Raw genomic sequence first — 12,924 nt, 5'->3', positions numbered from 1 at the left:
TTCTTTGGATTAAAAAAAGAAAAAAAAAAGCCCAGTCCTGATCCATTTTACTTTGAGTAGCCAGTACTACCTAGGTTAGGCGTCTACCGCTTATTCAGGACGAGGGAGCCTCCATTTGAATGTCCCCAGTCTCTCAAAACGGCAGCATTGTGCGCCGAGCTTCTCTTAGTGTCCACTGCTCTGGGATCACTCACTGACTCTTCTGTACACCTGCTGAGCCCCACTCCATGGCTAAGCCCACTTGGTGGCTGTTCCCAATTCTTCAAGGCCTAACCACTCTCATCCGTCTCATCCCACACTTTTCCTTCATAAGGCAGTATCTCTTCAGGGATCAGACCCAGAACCCGAACTGGGCTTCTCGCATCAAAATTTCCGGGAGAAAAACCTGACCAAGCGGGGAACCGACAGTGCCCTAGCCTCGGTGCGCAGGCGCATCAGGAGCCCCGGGCAGCCGCCTCCCGTTCCGTTACCAAGGGCAACGAGGCTCGGCTCCCAAAGTTCGCGTGGCGCGGGGAGGCGGGACTAGCAGCTCCGGAGCCAGCGCGCCTGCGGCGGTTCGGCCGCCTGCAAGGAATTTCCTGTCGCGTGATCGCTCAGAGCCAACGAAAACGCGTAACTGCAGGCCCACGTGCCTCCGTTCCCGTTAGCAACCAGAGGCTTCCAAACATCCCTCCCTCCGTGCGTGGCTCCGGGGTTCCTGCCACTCTTGGTCAGCCTGGGCTCCCCAAGGCCTCGTCAGGCATTTCCCACCCCAGCCCGGTGCCATGGTGAGTAGCTGCATCTCTGGGCGTCGAGGAGAGGGGAGCAGCCGGGGCAGGAGAGGGCAAGCGGGTGGGCCGGGCCCTCTGCCAAGCTTCTTGGGAACAGGCTCGGGTAACCGCCGCCGCGTCTCCTGCAGGGGAAACCTGGGTGTCCTGGTGGCCTTGCCCCGCTGCGGTCCCTCGTCCTGCGCCGAGCCACACCTCGCAGGTGGCGAGTGCCGAGAGCCTGCGGGAAGGCACAAGTGGGGCGCAGTCTCGCCCCCCCCCCCCCATACACACACACAACAAGCGAGAAGAACTAATCCAACTTTCTTTGTAAAACTCATCCAACGTGCTAATGGGGACGGGCTAAGATTCCAAGCCCCTTACTATATTGCTAAGGACGTTTAGGTGGCATTCCTTATCAGTGACAGCTAACCAGTAATTCCTGCAGCAGATTTGGCGTGCCCTCGTAAATGGGGCACTGAAGTGTTGAGGGAAGGGAATGATGCTTCAGCCAGCTGCCAGAGTACCTGCACCATCAGAACTCCTTGTCTGGTCCGCACTGTGCTCTGTTGCAGAGGCCAGAGCGTAAACCGTGAGCAAAACAGATGTTCCCTTTTCTCTTACGTGGTTAGAGCCTGCCCCACTCCTTCTGTTGCTTTTCAAAACATTTTGTGAAAATGAGTTGAAAGATAGATGACCGTAATGTCACATCAAAAAATGCCACCTGTTGGGATCTACTTTCGCTTCTTTCCATTAGCCTGGTTTTCGCGGAGGCTTTGGCGCCGCAGCGGCAGTCACAGCGGGAGGGTTGTTGAGGCGAGGAGACAGACACAGTGCAGCAGAGTCGGCATTCCAGACCTGCTGGGGCTTACTGCTTCCTGCTCATCTCGTCCCTACACTTCTTTTTTTTTTATTATTCATTAATTACATTGTATTACATGACACAATTTCATAGGTACTGGGATTTTCCCCCCTTCACCCCAATCCCTACACTTCTCCTCATAGTAGATTTGCATGTGGATTTGTGGGCACGGTCAGGGTGGTGACTGATGTCCATGAGGTGCAGCGATTCAGTAATGGTCGCGTCCCAGAATTCAAGCTTGGGTTTTAAGTCAGCGCTTTGTCTCTTGAAACCACATTGACCTATTCCTGTTCCTCAGGAGTGACTTGCTAATTCTCCCATCCAACTCAACTGCCATCCTGTTCCCTTTCCTTACCGCATTTTAGATGAACTCTTCTGTCTTTAAACCTAAAAGCTGTCCTTTTCAGTTTGGCAAATTTTTTTCTTCATGCTCCTAAACCAGTTTTAACCCCTGACAGAAGGGAAAGTAATTGATGTGAATTGGCCACTTGCTGTCCACAAGACACTGTGCCAAGTGTTATGTGGTATTAAAAAAATTATTCCTGCGACCAGCACAGTGGTGTAGCATGCTTATCTGCTACCTGCCTCACTGACATCCCATATGGGCACTGGTTTATGTCCCAGATGCTCCGCTTCCCATCCAGCTTCCTCCTTGTGGCCTGGGAAAGCATCAGAGGATGGCTAATGTCCTTGGGCCACTGCACCCACATGGGAAACCCAGAAGCTCCAAGCTACCAGCTCAGCTCCAGCTGGCATGGCCAGTAGGAGAGTGGACCAGCAGAGGAAGATGTCTCTGTCTCTGCCTTTCACATAATAAATATTTGAAAATAAAGAAATTATTTCTATACATACTGAACTTGCAGTCTAGCTGCGGGAGCAACACAGGAAGGGGAGTAAACGGGGCTCATGGTACAAGGTGGTTATCAGTCTGTGACAGTGCCTGCTGGAGCCGGGAGGACGATGGTCACTAGCAGTTGGAGACAGGCATGACTGAGGGTAAGCCAAGGAGCCCCTCGGAGCTGGTCAGAGAGGCTGGGCCTTGTAGGTTGGGTAGGAGTTCGGTAATGGGGTGGAGACTGAGGGTACTTCCGAAAGTTCATGAAAAATGCTTGTTGTGAAAAAAACCCTGCATGGGTTTCAAAAAAATTTTTTTCCACCTAACTAAATTTTTAATTCCACTTTGTTTCCCTGGATAGTTGAGGTCCTCTGCATGTGTTCATGCTGGCTGGGCATTCAGGGTCACTGCACTGGACACCTGAACTGAGCCGGTGGAGGAGTCACACTGTGGCAGTTGGAGGACTGTGAGGCAGGACCCCCTCCTCCCCAGGGAACCTGTTGTTAGACGGTTCCCAGCACGGGCCGGGTGGTACTCAGACTCCTGACAGGGCGTGGAAATGCTTTTAGGCAAGGACCAGGGTGTCACGAGTACAAGCAGAGGCAGGCAGGAAATTCTTGGGTTACAGAAAGAGAGAGAGATCGTCCATCCACTGCTCACTCCCCAGATGGCCACAATGAGCAGAGTTGGGCCGCTCTGAAGCCAGGAGCAGGAGCTTCTGCTAGGTCTCCTACTTGGGTTCAGGGTCCCAAGGCTTTGGGCCATCCTCCACTACTTTCCCAGGCCACAAGCAGGGAGCCTGATGGGAAGTGGAATAGCCAAGACTTGAACTGCAGCCCATATGAGATGCCAACACTACGGGCAGAGGATTAGTATGCTAAGCCACCACGCCAACCCTGCAGCAGGAAATCCTATGCTTCAGAGCTGCTGAGCAGACTCATCGGCTGAAGAATGTTCCTGTAGTGGGCATTCTGCTAACCCGAATGGGATGCTGGCACTGCAGGTGGCAGCTTTACCCACTGTGCAGCAATACCAACCCCAGTCTGTACATTTTCATTGTTGGTTCTGTTCTCAAACCCTCCAGACTAACGTGTGAATCACTTCTCTCTCTTTCAGGCAGAATTGGGTCTAAATGAGCACCATCAAAATGAAGTTATTAATTACATGCGCTTCGCACGTTCCAAGAGAGGCTTGAGGCTCAAGACTGTGGACTCATGCTTCCAGGACCTCAAGGAGAGCAGGTACAGGGGACCTCTGAGGACCCCGCATGAGAGCGGGGACCTTCCCTGCAGCCGGCATGGACGGGCGGCCGCGGAGGCCATCACATGCCGTACCGGGGATTGTCACCATCAGCTGTGCTCTGAGAGCAGCCCACCCGGCCCTTGTGGGTGTCTGAGCGGCAAGTCAGTTTGTGGTGGATTGTGCTGAGAGCGATGAATCTGTCGCCAGACACACTGTCGCTTGGCAGAGCAGGGTCGGCAGGAAGCTGTGTAGCCCCTGTGGCTCAGCGGTGGACTGCTTGTATTACAGGTGGCAGAGCTGCACTCACCCGCATCCTTAATTAGAAGGTTAGAGCTGCACTCAGCGCGATAAGCAAGACAAATGCCCATGACGTTCAAGGGAAGAATTAGAATGGGGACAAAGATATTTATTTCAGTCTTAACACAGCATTTTTATAATATCAGTCACCATTTTTACAATATAGATAAAATTTTCTATCAGGAGTATTATTTGTAAGTTATATTACTGTCATTTTACTTTAGAATATTCTTAAATTCATATTTATTTTTAAAAATTCTTGGTGGTTATATAAAAAATAATAATAATAAGAGCAGGGAAAAATGCCAGGGATCCATGAGGAAGTCTCTGGCCAGTACTGCAGTTGTTAATTGTTTTGTAGCAAGCAGTGGTCACTAATTTGCATGGACCAGAATCAGAAGATAATTAGATGTTAAATCAGGTGCAAATGAAGATTTGCAAGTGAGCCACAGTTGTCACAGGGCCTTGGCTTGTGTCTGCCTCAGCCCTTTATCCACTCAGCATGTGGTGGTCTGGTTGCTGAATCCCCAGCAGAAAGCAACAATTGAATTGGCAAGAATCTGGTATGTTCTGTGAAGGAATGTAGAAAGTAGTAATAGAATTCACACCAACTTTTATTAAAAATAACTGATTTTTCTTAGAGTGGTTAAATTCTGACTAGATGAAGTGTTGAAGAATTGTAATGAAATGCTGTTCACTTGAGGGTAACCCCAATAAGCTGTGAGTGCAGCGGGATCTGATTTGATTCCCTTCAGAAGTGAGGAGGCAGCTGAGGCTGAGGGCGGAGGCTGGGGTAGGGAGGACTGTGACCGCCACGTGGGGCTGGGAAGAAAGAGGCCCCAGGGCCTTCTCGGGCTCAGCTGGCGGCCGTGTCACTGAGGCGGCTGAAGATGATGTGGGGTTTCGGGCAGGTCCCCCCACCCTCCATCCCTGTGTCCTGTCTGTGAAGTTAGGGCGTGAGGAAGATGCCTTTGAAGTCCCCACCAGCCGGGCACTCCGTGGAAGGTGGTCACTGTGGATGGTGAGGGTCATCTTTGGAGGGTTGGAGAGCTTTATGATAACTTGGGTCTGGTTTTTTTCTTTTTTTCTTTCCCCATTTGGGTCCCTAGAGTGCCAAACAAGTAATATGTAATAACTGATTATTTCTCCTCGGCATTTACTAACGTGATTATCAGAATGCTAGAGAAATATTGGAAAGGAAAAACTGCACTTTCTTCATATCTTTCAAGACAAATTTTACTGGCAGCTGAAAGAATGTCTTTTTAATTAAACAATGAAAGGAAGAAGCAGGTGATGGCTTGCCAAGTATTGAAGGATGCCCCTATGTGGGGCATCAGTTGCCACTTCATCATCTGGCTAGATATGAAAAAGTGAGTTGAAGCTATTCTTCATCTGTGTATTAATGAGGAAGGTGATTGTCGAAGGCGCCGTCACTGGCCTCCTCCAGTCCCCTGGGCGGCACGAGCACAGCCATCTCGCTGTGTTACTTGGTGTGAACGGGTTTCGCTGTCGATCCGGACGTTTCTGGCCCTGCTTGCTTTTCAGACTGGTGGAGGAGACCTTCACCGTGGACGAGGTCTCGGACGTCCTGAACGGGCTGCAGGCCGTGGTGCACAGCGAGGTGGAGTCCGAGCTCATCAACACTGCCCACACCAACGTGCTGCTGCTCCGGCAGCTCTTCTCACAGGCCGAGAAGTGGTACCTCAAGCTGCAGTCAGATATCTCTGAGCTGGAGAACAGGTGACCAGGGATAGACCCATGACCGTGACCATGCAGACACACAGCGGCCTCTGTTGGTATTTCCGTGGGGCTGGGATGTGAGAAAATCCGGGTAGGTTAGGCAGCCGAGCAGCTGGTCCCCGAGGGGCCTCCCGGTACCGCTTGCTTCCTTTAGAAGGCTGTGTTTCTGCCCTGCCTGAGTATCAAGGAGAATTGATTCTGGGTGATTCGCGAACTTATTCTGTAGGCTGTCATTAATCACCCATCACAGCATCTTAGCAGAGTCAGAATCAGTCAGTCTCTACAGAGAGGTCAGCTGAAACACCTGAAAAATTAATGCCAAAGTAGATGACCCTGGACTTAGAAAGGCTCTATAACCAAACTCATCCTAAGTTAAAAACGTCGTTGTTGAAAGCACATTCTGTGAAAGCCACACCCGACTCATCAGGCATGCCATCTGAGCAGCACAGCATGGTGTAGTGTCAGCTGGGCCCTGCCTGGCACATGGCGGACAGGAGAGAAGATTGTGCCGCAGGTCACTACAGCGAGATGTGAATTCAGAATTCAGAGCACTGGGCGGCTGAAGGCAGATCCCTTCTGTACCACCCACAGTCCAAAAGTCCCCAGTCCGACCACTGTATGTCGGGACCATCTGTGTAGCAAATACCACCAATTCAGACTGCATTGAAAAGTATATACACTAATGTTTAAACTAGGAAACATCAAATACAAAAGCTTACTAATTAAAAAATAATAAGTTAGAATCCGTGAAGTTGAGACCGTCCTGAGAAAAGCAGGCAGCACTGCCCTCCAGGGCCTGCGCTCACACTCTATCCCAGCAGGCTGCAGCTCAGCCGGGGAGCAGTGGGCAGCCCTGCCCCTCTGCAGCTGTGAGGCAGTGACTGGCAGGCACCCTTGCAGGTGCCAGGGAGCAGTCAGGAGTCGTCACTGCTGCGGTACAAAGCTTTCCCTTACCTTTGCAAGTTGCCAGGTGCCTTCTCCACAACTCCAGGATGCTGTTTTTCAGTCCATGTTGTGGCTATTTGTATAAGACTTCCTTGTTAAAAATGAGCTTGTCTTTCTGGAACCCCTGTGAGCCAACAGTGTGTATTATGTCACAGGGATTCCCTTCAGAGCACCTCAGAAATGCAGAATTGACTGCAAGTGTCACTTTAGCATCATTGTCTGGCAGCATGTAATGACACCCACTAAGGCCAAGGAAGAAGGGGCAGGAAGTGCTGGAACCAGGTGTGAGTGGTGGCACAGTGCAGATCTGTGCGTGCCCGCTCCTCTGGGGCACGTGACAAGATGACCCCAGTGTGTGCGGCGTACACAGAGCTCTTTGAAATGAATGCATTATGCTATCTGCTTTTGTTTTCAAGGGAACTGTTAGAACAAGTAGCAGAATTTGAAAAAGCAGAATTCACATCTTCAAGCAAAAAGGTAATTCTGGCCCATTCTAAATGCACATCTCAAGAGTCAGTCCTTCAGACACTCCACTCAGAGCACTTTGTAGGGCGGAGCAAGGGCCCTCAAGGGCAAGCATTCCTCTCAAAGCAGAACTGGCTGGTACATTTTTCAGGCCAATAAAGAATAGGTTTGGGAAAAAAAAAAAAACTGTTTTGGTCTGATGTGATCCACAGACACATACATGCATGTCTCTCCCTCTCCCCCTCCCCCTCCCCTTTTCTCTCTTCCCTGCCCCCCCTCCCTCCCTCGCTCTCTTGCTGTCACACACACACACACTCTCTCTCTCTCTCTCCCCCCCCTCCCTCTCTCCCTCTGTCCCTCTCCCTCCCTCCCTGTGGTCCAGCCCAAGGTTTGGCCCTGTGAACTTGACTCAGTAGATGTGGAGCTCAGGCTTGAGGGTCACACAGACACCTGACTCTCACCCTGGGCTGTGTGTCCTTGAGCAGCTTCCCTGGGTGCAGCTGGCTGAGTCCCCTCACCTAGCAGGTGGCCACCGGCTTTCCCTCCTAATCACTCAGTGTTTACAAGGACCCCCCCTTGGCATTCCATGGTACAGCTGCACCGTACATACCCCTGTTGGCGCACAGTTGCACCCCGCTGTGATGAACCAGGCACACACAAAGCCTCTTGCAGATACTCCTGTGGGACACATTTCTGGCCAAGAGATATCTGGAATGAGGGACATGAACTCTCTGAGTATACATTAGTAAATTGCTAAGTATGTTGTTGAGTTATTCCGTTTCTGAACTGAAGTTGCCTAAATCCTCACCGATATTGCAGGTCTTCTAAGAGGCTGAGGGTCAGACAGAAATTTCTGTCCCAGCTGCCACTGATTAAAGTTCCTCCTAGGTGCTAGGATCTTTATCAGCACTGGCCTTGAACTTCCCTGCCTCGCTCCGCTCTTCCCACGTTCCCGTTCCCTGAGGAGATCGGTTTCATGTTATCTCTAGCATGGGCTGGGCAATGAGGGACAGGTACACCCCAGGCATGAGGTGGGAAGAATGAAACCCATGGAAGTTCCCCAAGCCCTTCGCGTTCATATCTCAGTGGATCTGATTCTGTGTGGAGGACTTCAAAAAGTTTCCGGAAATGGGATTAGAGCGTTTTATTTTATTCTAAAAGAATTTGAAATCCATGTACTTAATATGTATTTTGCATAAATTTTTGGAAAATCTCTTGTATGCACAGATGTTAAAAATTTTTTGCACCAAAATACAACCTTTTAATTTCCATTTTTGTATTGCATCTTCTGCTTAGAAACTCCAAGTGTTGGGTGAGTGGACATGTTTTGCTCTCTAGTGATTTCAGATTGTTTTTTTTTTCCAGCCCATAATGGAGACTACAAAGCCAAAACTTGTTCCAATTAATGAAGGTGGGACAACAGAACTCCTAAACAAGGTAGTATCATCATCTTTGCAAATTCTGTGCTCATTGTTCAGGGAACTCTAGGGTAGAGAAACAGTGGAAAGAGCTGGCGTTGGCTTTGGTTGGCCCTGTGGTTCACTTACCCCATGGGCCAGCAGAGGGCGTACGTTCTTCCTGAGGTCTGAGAGCTCCTGACGCCTTCCCATGGTGAAAGTGGAGGCATGGAATTTGGGGAAATATGTGTTTAAAGTTTGTGAACATTGTTAATAAATATTTTTCATGATTAGATATTGTTGGAGATCAAGGACAGTAATGTTTTGTGGTCTCTTGCTCTCAGAAGTGTCACCATTTCATTGTAATGTTAGAGCTAGTCCTGTGGAAAGTACTCCCCCGCGTGCTATGGGTGTCAGAGATCAGAGAAGGTGAGAAAAGCCGGCAAGACTCTGCCGTAAGGCCCAGCTTACTCAGCAGGTGCAGGCCGACTGGGAGAGGGACGAGAAGGGGCATGGCATGGCGGAATGGGCAGTGGTCAGAGAGAAGGCCTTGTAAGCAGAACCAAGGACAGTGCTCCTGCCGGGGCTGAGGTGAACACGGGGCAGCAGGGAGAAGTGAGGCTGCGCGGACAGGTGCTTTTGCACAGAGGGAATGTGCGATGCCAGAGAGCCTGGAGAAGTGAAGGAGGAAGGTGTGTCTGAGAGACAGGAGAAACTAGAACTCTTGAGCCAAAACTGACTCATAGATTATCAAGGCTGGGCAAAAACTGGGATATGACCAGTAACCAAGGCTGGCAACGTTTTTAGCTATTTTTGTCATAGTTGAATTTTAAACTTTTGAGTGAAATGAGTAATAATTTGAAACATTAAAAATATTTCTATGAAGATAGTAAAACTTGAATTTACTCATAAAGGAAATTCTAAGACTTCAAGAAGAGAATGAGAAGTTGAAGACAAGGCTGAAGACCATCGAGATGCAGGTGACGGAGAAAGCTCGTCATAAAACTGCGGGAAGAGGTAACTACTGTCGATGTGCCAAACGTGCCCTGTTTGCCTTTGGTTACAGGCTACAGTTGTACTGGATGAGAAGTCAAAACTAGAAAGAGCACTGCAGGAGTTACAGCTCGATCAAGGAAATCAGAAGGTGAAGGAACTTTTCTAGGACTTTATCCCTCATTCTAAATCGTATACGGTGCTGAACTTAAATTTGTTTCTCATAGGATTTCATAAAGGCCCAAGACTTGAGCGACTTGGAAAATACAGTCGCTGCTCTAAAAAGTGAGTTTCAAAAGACACTTAATGACAAGACAGAAAGCCAGAAATCCCTGGAGGAGAATCTAGTGACGGCCAGACACGACTTCTTGCGGGTCCAGGAGCAGCTAAACATGGCTGAGAAGGTCAGACGAGCCTGTTGCTGGGCCCTGCTGGGCATGTTCTAGGAAGTGCTGGACGCAGGAGAGGGGAACAGAGGGGACTGACGGAGGGTGGGGCAGCTGCACACGCAGGTGGCTTACCTCAGAGCAGCAACAAGTGTGTGTTCTAAAGATTACCCTCTCGGCACATCCTTTTTGTTTGTTTAAGATTTATTTATTTTTATTGGAAATGTAGATTTATAGAGAGAAGGAGAAACAGATCTTCCATCCGCTAGCTCACTCCCCAAGTGGCTGCAATGGCCAGAGCTGAGCTGATCTGAAGCCAGGAGCCAAGAACTTCTACTGGGTCTCTTACATGGGCATGGGGTCCCAAGGCTTTGGGCCAGCTGCCTCTGCTTTCCCAGGCCACAAGCAGGGAGCTGGATGGGAAGTGGAGCAGTCAGGACATAAATAAGCACTCATATAGGATCTCGGTACATGCAAGGCAAGGATTTAGCCACTGAACCATTGTGCAGGGCCCCAAACTTATTTTCAAAATTAAAATAGCTCTATTGCTTTGATTTCTAATGTCACATGTATGCAATAGCAAAAGGTAAAGTATAGTAAGCACAAAATGCAAAGGAAAGCATCACCTTAAGTCTTATTTCTCATATAACTGCCATTGCCTTGGGATGCCACATTGCTTGGTGGAGGATTAGCAGTTGAGCTGTCTTGCTGGCCCAACCCCTCCATCTTTGATGCTGAAATGCTGTGACACCAAGTAGTGGCCGCACCTTCCTCGCTGCTGTGTCCTCCCGCAGCCCGGCAAAGGGATGGGTGACTCCTCCTTTTAAAGGGTCTCAAACCCTTTTTCATAGTTTAGATGAAACACGAGGTCTTAAGAATATGGAGACTAAAATTTACCTAAATTAAAAACCCTCCTCCTGAAATACTGAAGCTGCTTTGTGGTTTGGAAAAAGAACACTTTTTTTTTTTTAACCTGAAGATCAGTTTAGTATTTCGAACAGATTGCCTGTATCTAAGCCATTGCGTGCTTGCGTTCCTTGTTAACTTTGTGCTTAGAGAGAGTTCACCGTTTTGTTTACTTCCTATTTAAAAGAATCTGCTTTTTAAGGATTAGGCAGTGTTAATACTATGTAGTTTTTAAGGGAATTTAGCAAACAATACAGACAAGTTTTTTGGAAAATTAGCACAAAAATCTACACATTTGCATCACATTTGTTATTTCTTTCCTTGGCTATCTTAATAAAATGCTAACTTTTTTTTTTTACTAAGTAGGAATTAGAGAAGAAATTTCAGCAAACCGCTGCCTATAGAAACATGAAAGAAATCCTTACCAAGAAGAATGACCAAATCAAAGACCTGAGGAAAAGACTGGCCAAGTAAGCAGGCATGGTCCCCCCACCTCTATTGACGTCTGGACTGTACGGACTCCGAGCCTGCTCGCCTGGAACGCCCGCCAGGGCTTCTCTGGAGACTGAGCCAGCCCTTCAGGGTCGCATGCACCTGCAATACCCACTCTTGGCAGCAGATTCACTTAGTGGGATATCGGAGGAGAACTCAGCAAGCTCCCAGGGTGGCAAGAACCATCCCTTTTGCAGGGGTCCCTGCTGAGCCAGTTGCAGTCCGCCCATCTAGGTCATGTATATGATCAGAAGCCTTCAGGAAACTCAGCTGACAATTTACCCATGTTAGAGTTCTGGGGGAACAGAACTAGAAAATTCAAGATTCAGTCTGTCCTTGGAGAGGAAGGCCTGTGGAACTGTCACTTGCATACTCAGAGCAGCTGTTTGTAGTCTGACAGCTGAGACAGTTACGCGAAGCTGCCGCAGATCTGTGACGACACAGAGCCTTGGAGTCTGAGGGCGCCTGGGGGATCTGGCTCGTGTTGTCAGCTCCTGCAGACATCCCCTGTGTCACCATCACAGTGCCTTCAATGGGTCTGACTTGGATTTTCAGCGAAAAACACAGCGTCCTGGTGTAGTGACTGGTGGGGCCTCAAGGGCAGTCACGTGGTAATGACAGTGACAACAGGTGTCATGACTTTATTCTCTGGTTTTGTGTCTCCAGGTATGAACCGGAAGACTAGAAGCTGAAGACATCATCCAGAAGCTGGCACCGGGAAATGCTTTTTTTAGCTAAATGAGAAAAGAAAATTCCTTATGACCATGGCTGGCCATCCCAGCCTGCTGACTGCTGCAGGCTCAGAGTTCTTGCCAGTGGAGGAGAGCGCTGCAGCGTAGGTAGGAAAGCCCTGTCCTTCTGTATTGATGGAAAAAGTGTATCTTAGTATTAAGAAAGCTAACAGCATCTGTACTGGTGCATCTCCCAGGGGCAAAGTTAAATACGGAGTTGTTGAAGATTGTTGTTATAAATAAACTTTATTTTTAAAATTGAAATATTAACTCGTCTAAGGTTGGCTAAGTAAGAAACACACAGTATGCCAGTTAGTGATGGAGCCAGGAGAACGGAGAATGTGAAGCACTGAAGTGGCCCTTGAGCTCCAGGCCTGAGGAGGAGGAGACTTCAGAGCAATGACTAGTAGGAAATGAGGGAGCCAGCTGTGGGGCCAACCGGGGAGGAGAATTCCAGGCAACCAGCAAGGGCAAAGGCCCCACGAGAGGACCAGCCCAGGAACAGTGAGCACAAGGAAGTGGTAGGGGAGGTTCTCGGAGCAATGTGCAGTCAGGTGCTCGGAGCCTGGTGGCACCACCGCAGGGATTGTGTCATTGGCGCTGAAATAGGAGATCGAGGAGAGGTCAGATGTGTTCCCAGTAACCCTCAGACCTCAGGAAGGACTCCTGGCATGCCTACATCTGGGCACTCTGGCGTCGGCGTGCCAGTTCCTGGGCTCCGGGACGCCCATCCTTATTCATAGCCAACATGATAGTGTGCATGGAAAACACATTTCACAAACGATAACAGCTTAACACTGCTGATTGCCAGCCACTCCATATGGTGGAAGTTCTCCTCTTCCAGGAAGACTTAAGAGCTGAAGGTTTGACCCTCGTCGCTTGTTCTG

General features: G+C 49.2%; 1 protein-coding gene across 1 annotated transcript; it reads left to right on the top strand.

The window, feature by feature from the left end:
- The first annotated feature begins 610 nt into the window (after positions 1 to 610).
- Positions 611 to 12,301, top strand: LZTFL1 (leucine zipper transcription factor like 1). Its single transcript, XM_004581397.3, has 10 exons — positions 611 to 767; positions 3,560 to 3,684; positions 5,528 to 5,722; positions 7,084 to 7,144; positions 8,498 to 8,569; positions 9,444 to 9,509; positions 9,596 to 9,673; positions 9,750 to 9,926; positions 11,181 to 11,284; positions 11,973 to 12,301. The coding sequence occupies exons 1-10, from the start codon at positions 765 to 767 to the stop codon at positions 11,989 to 11,991; spliced, it is 900 nt and encodes a 299-aa protein (XP_004581454.3). The 5' UTR covers positions 611 to 764; the 3' UTR covers positions 11,992 to 12,301.
- The last annotated feature ends 623 nt before the right edge of the window (positions 12,302 to 12,924 follow it).

Source organism: Ochotona princeps, chromosome 21 (assembly GCF_030435755.1).
Source record: "Ochotona princeps isolate mOchPri1 chromosome 21, mOchPri1.hap1, whole genome shotgun sequence".
Taxonomy (NCBI): domain Eukaryota; kingdom Metazoa; phylum Chordata; class Mammalia; order Lagomorpha; family Ochotonidae; genus Ochotona; species Ochotona princeps.
Note: the sequence above shows the minus strand (reverse complement) of the source record. Positions and strands in the feature narration are given on the sequence as shown.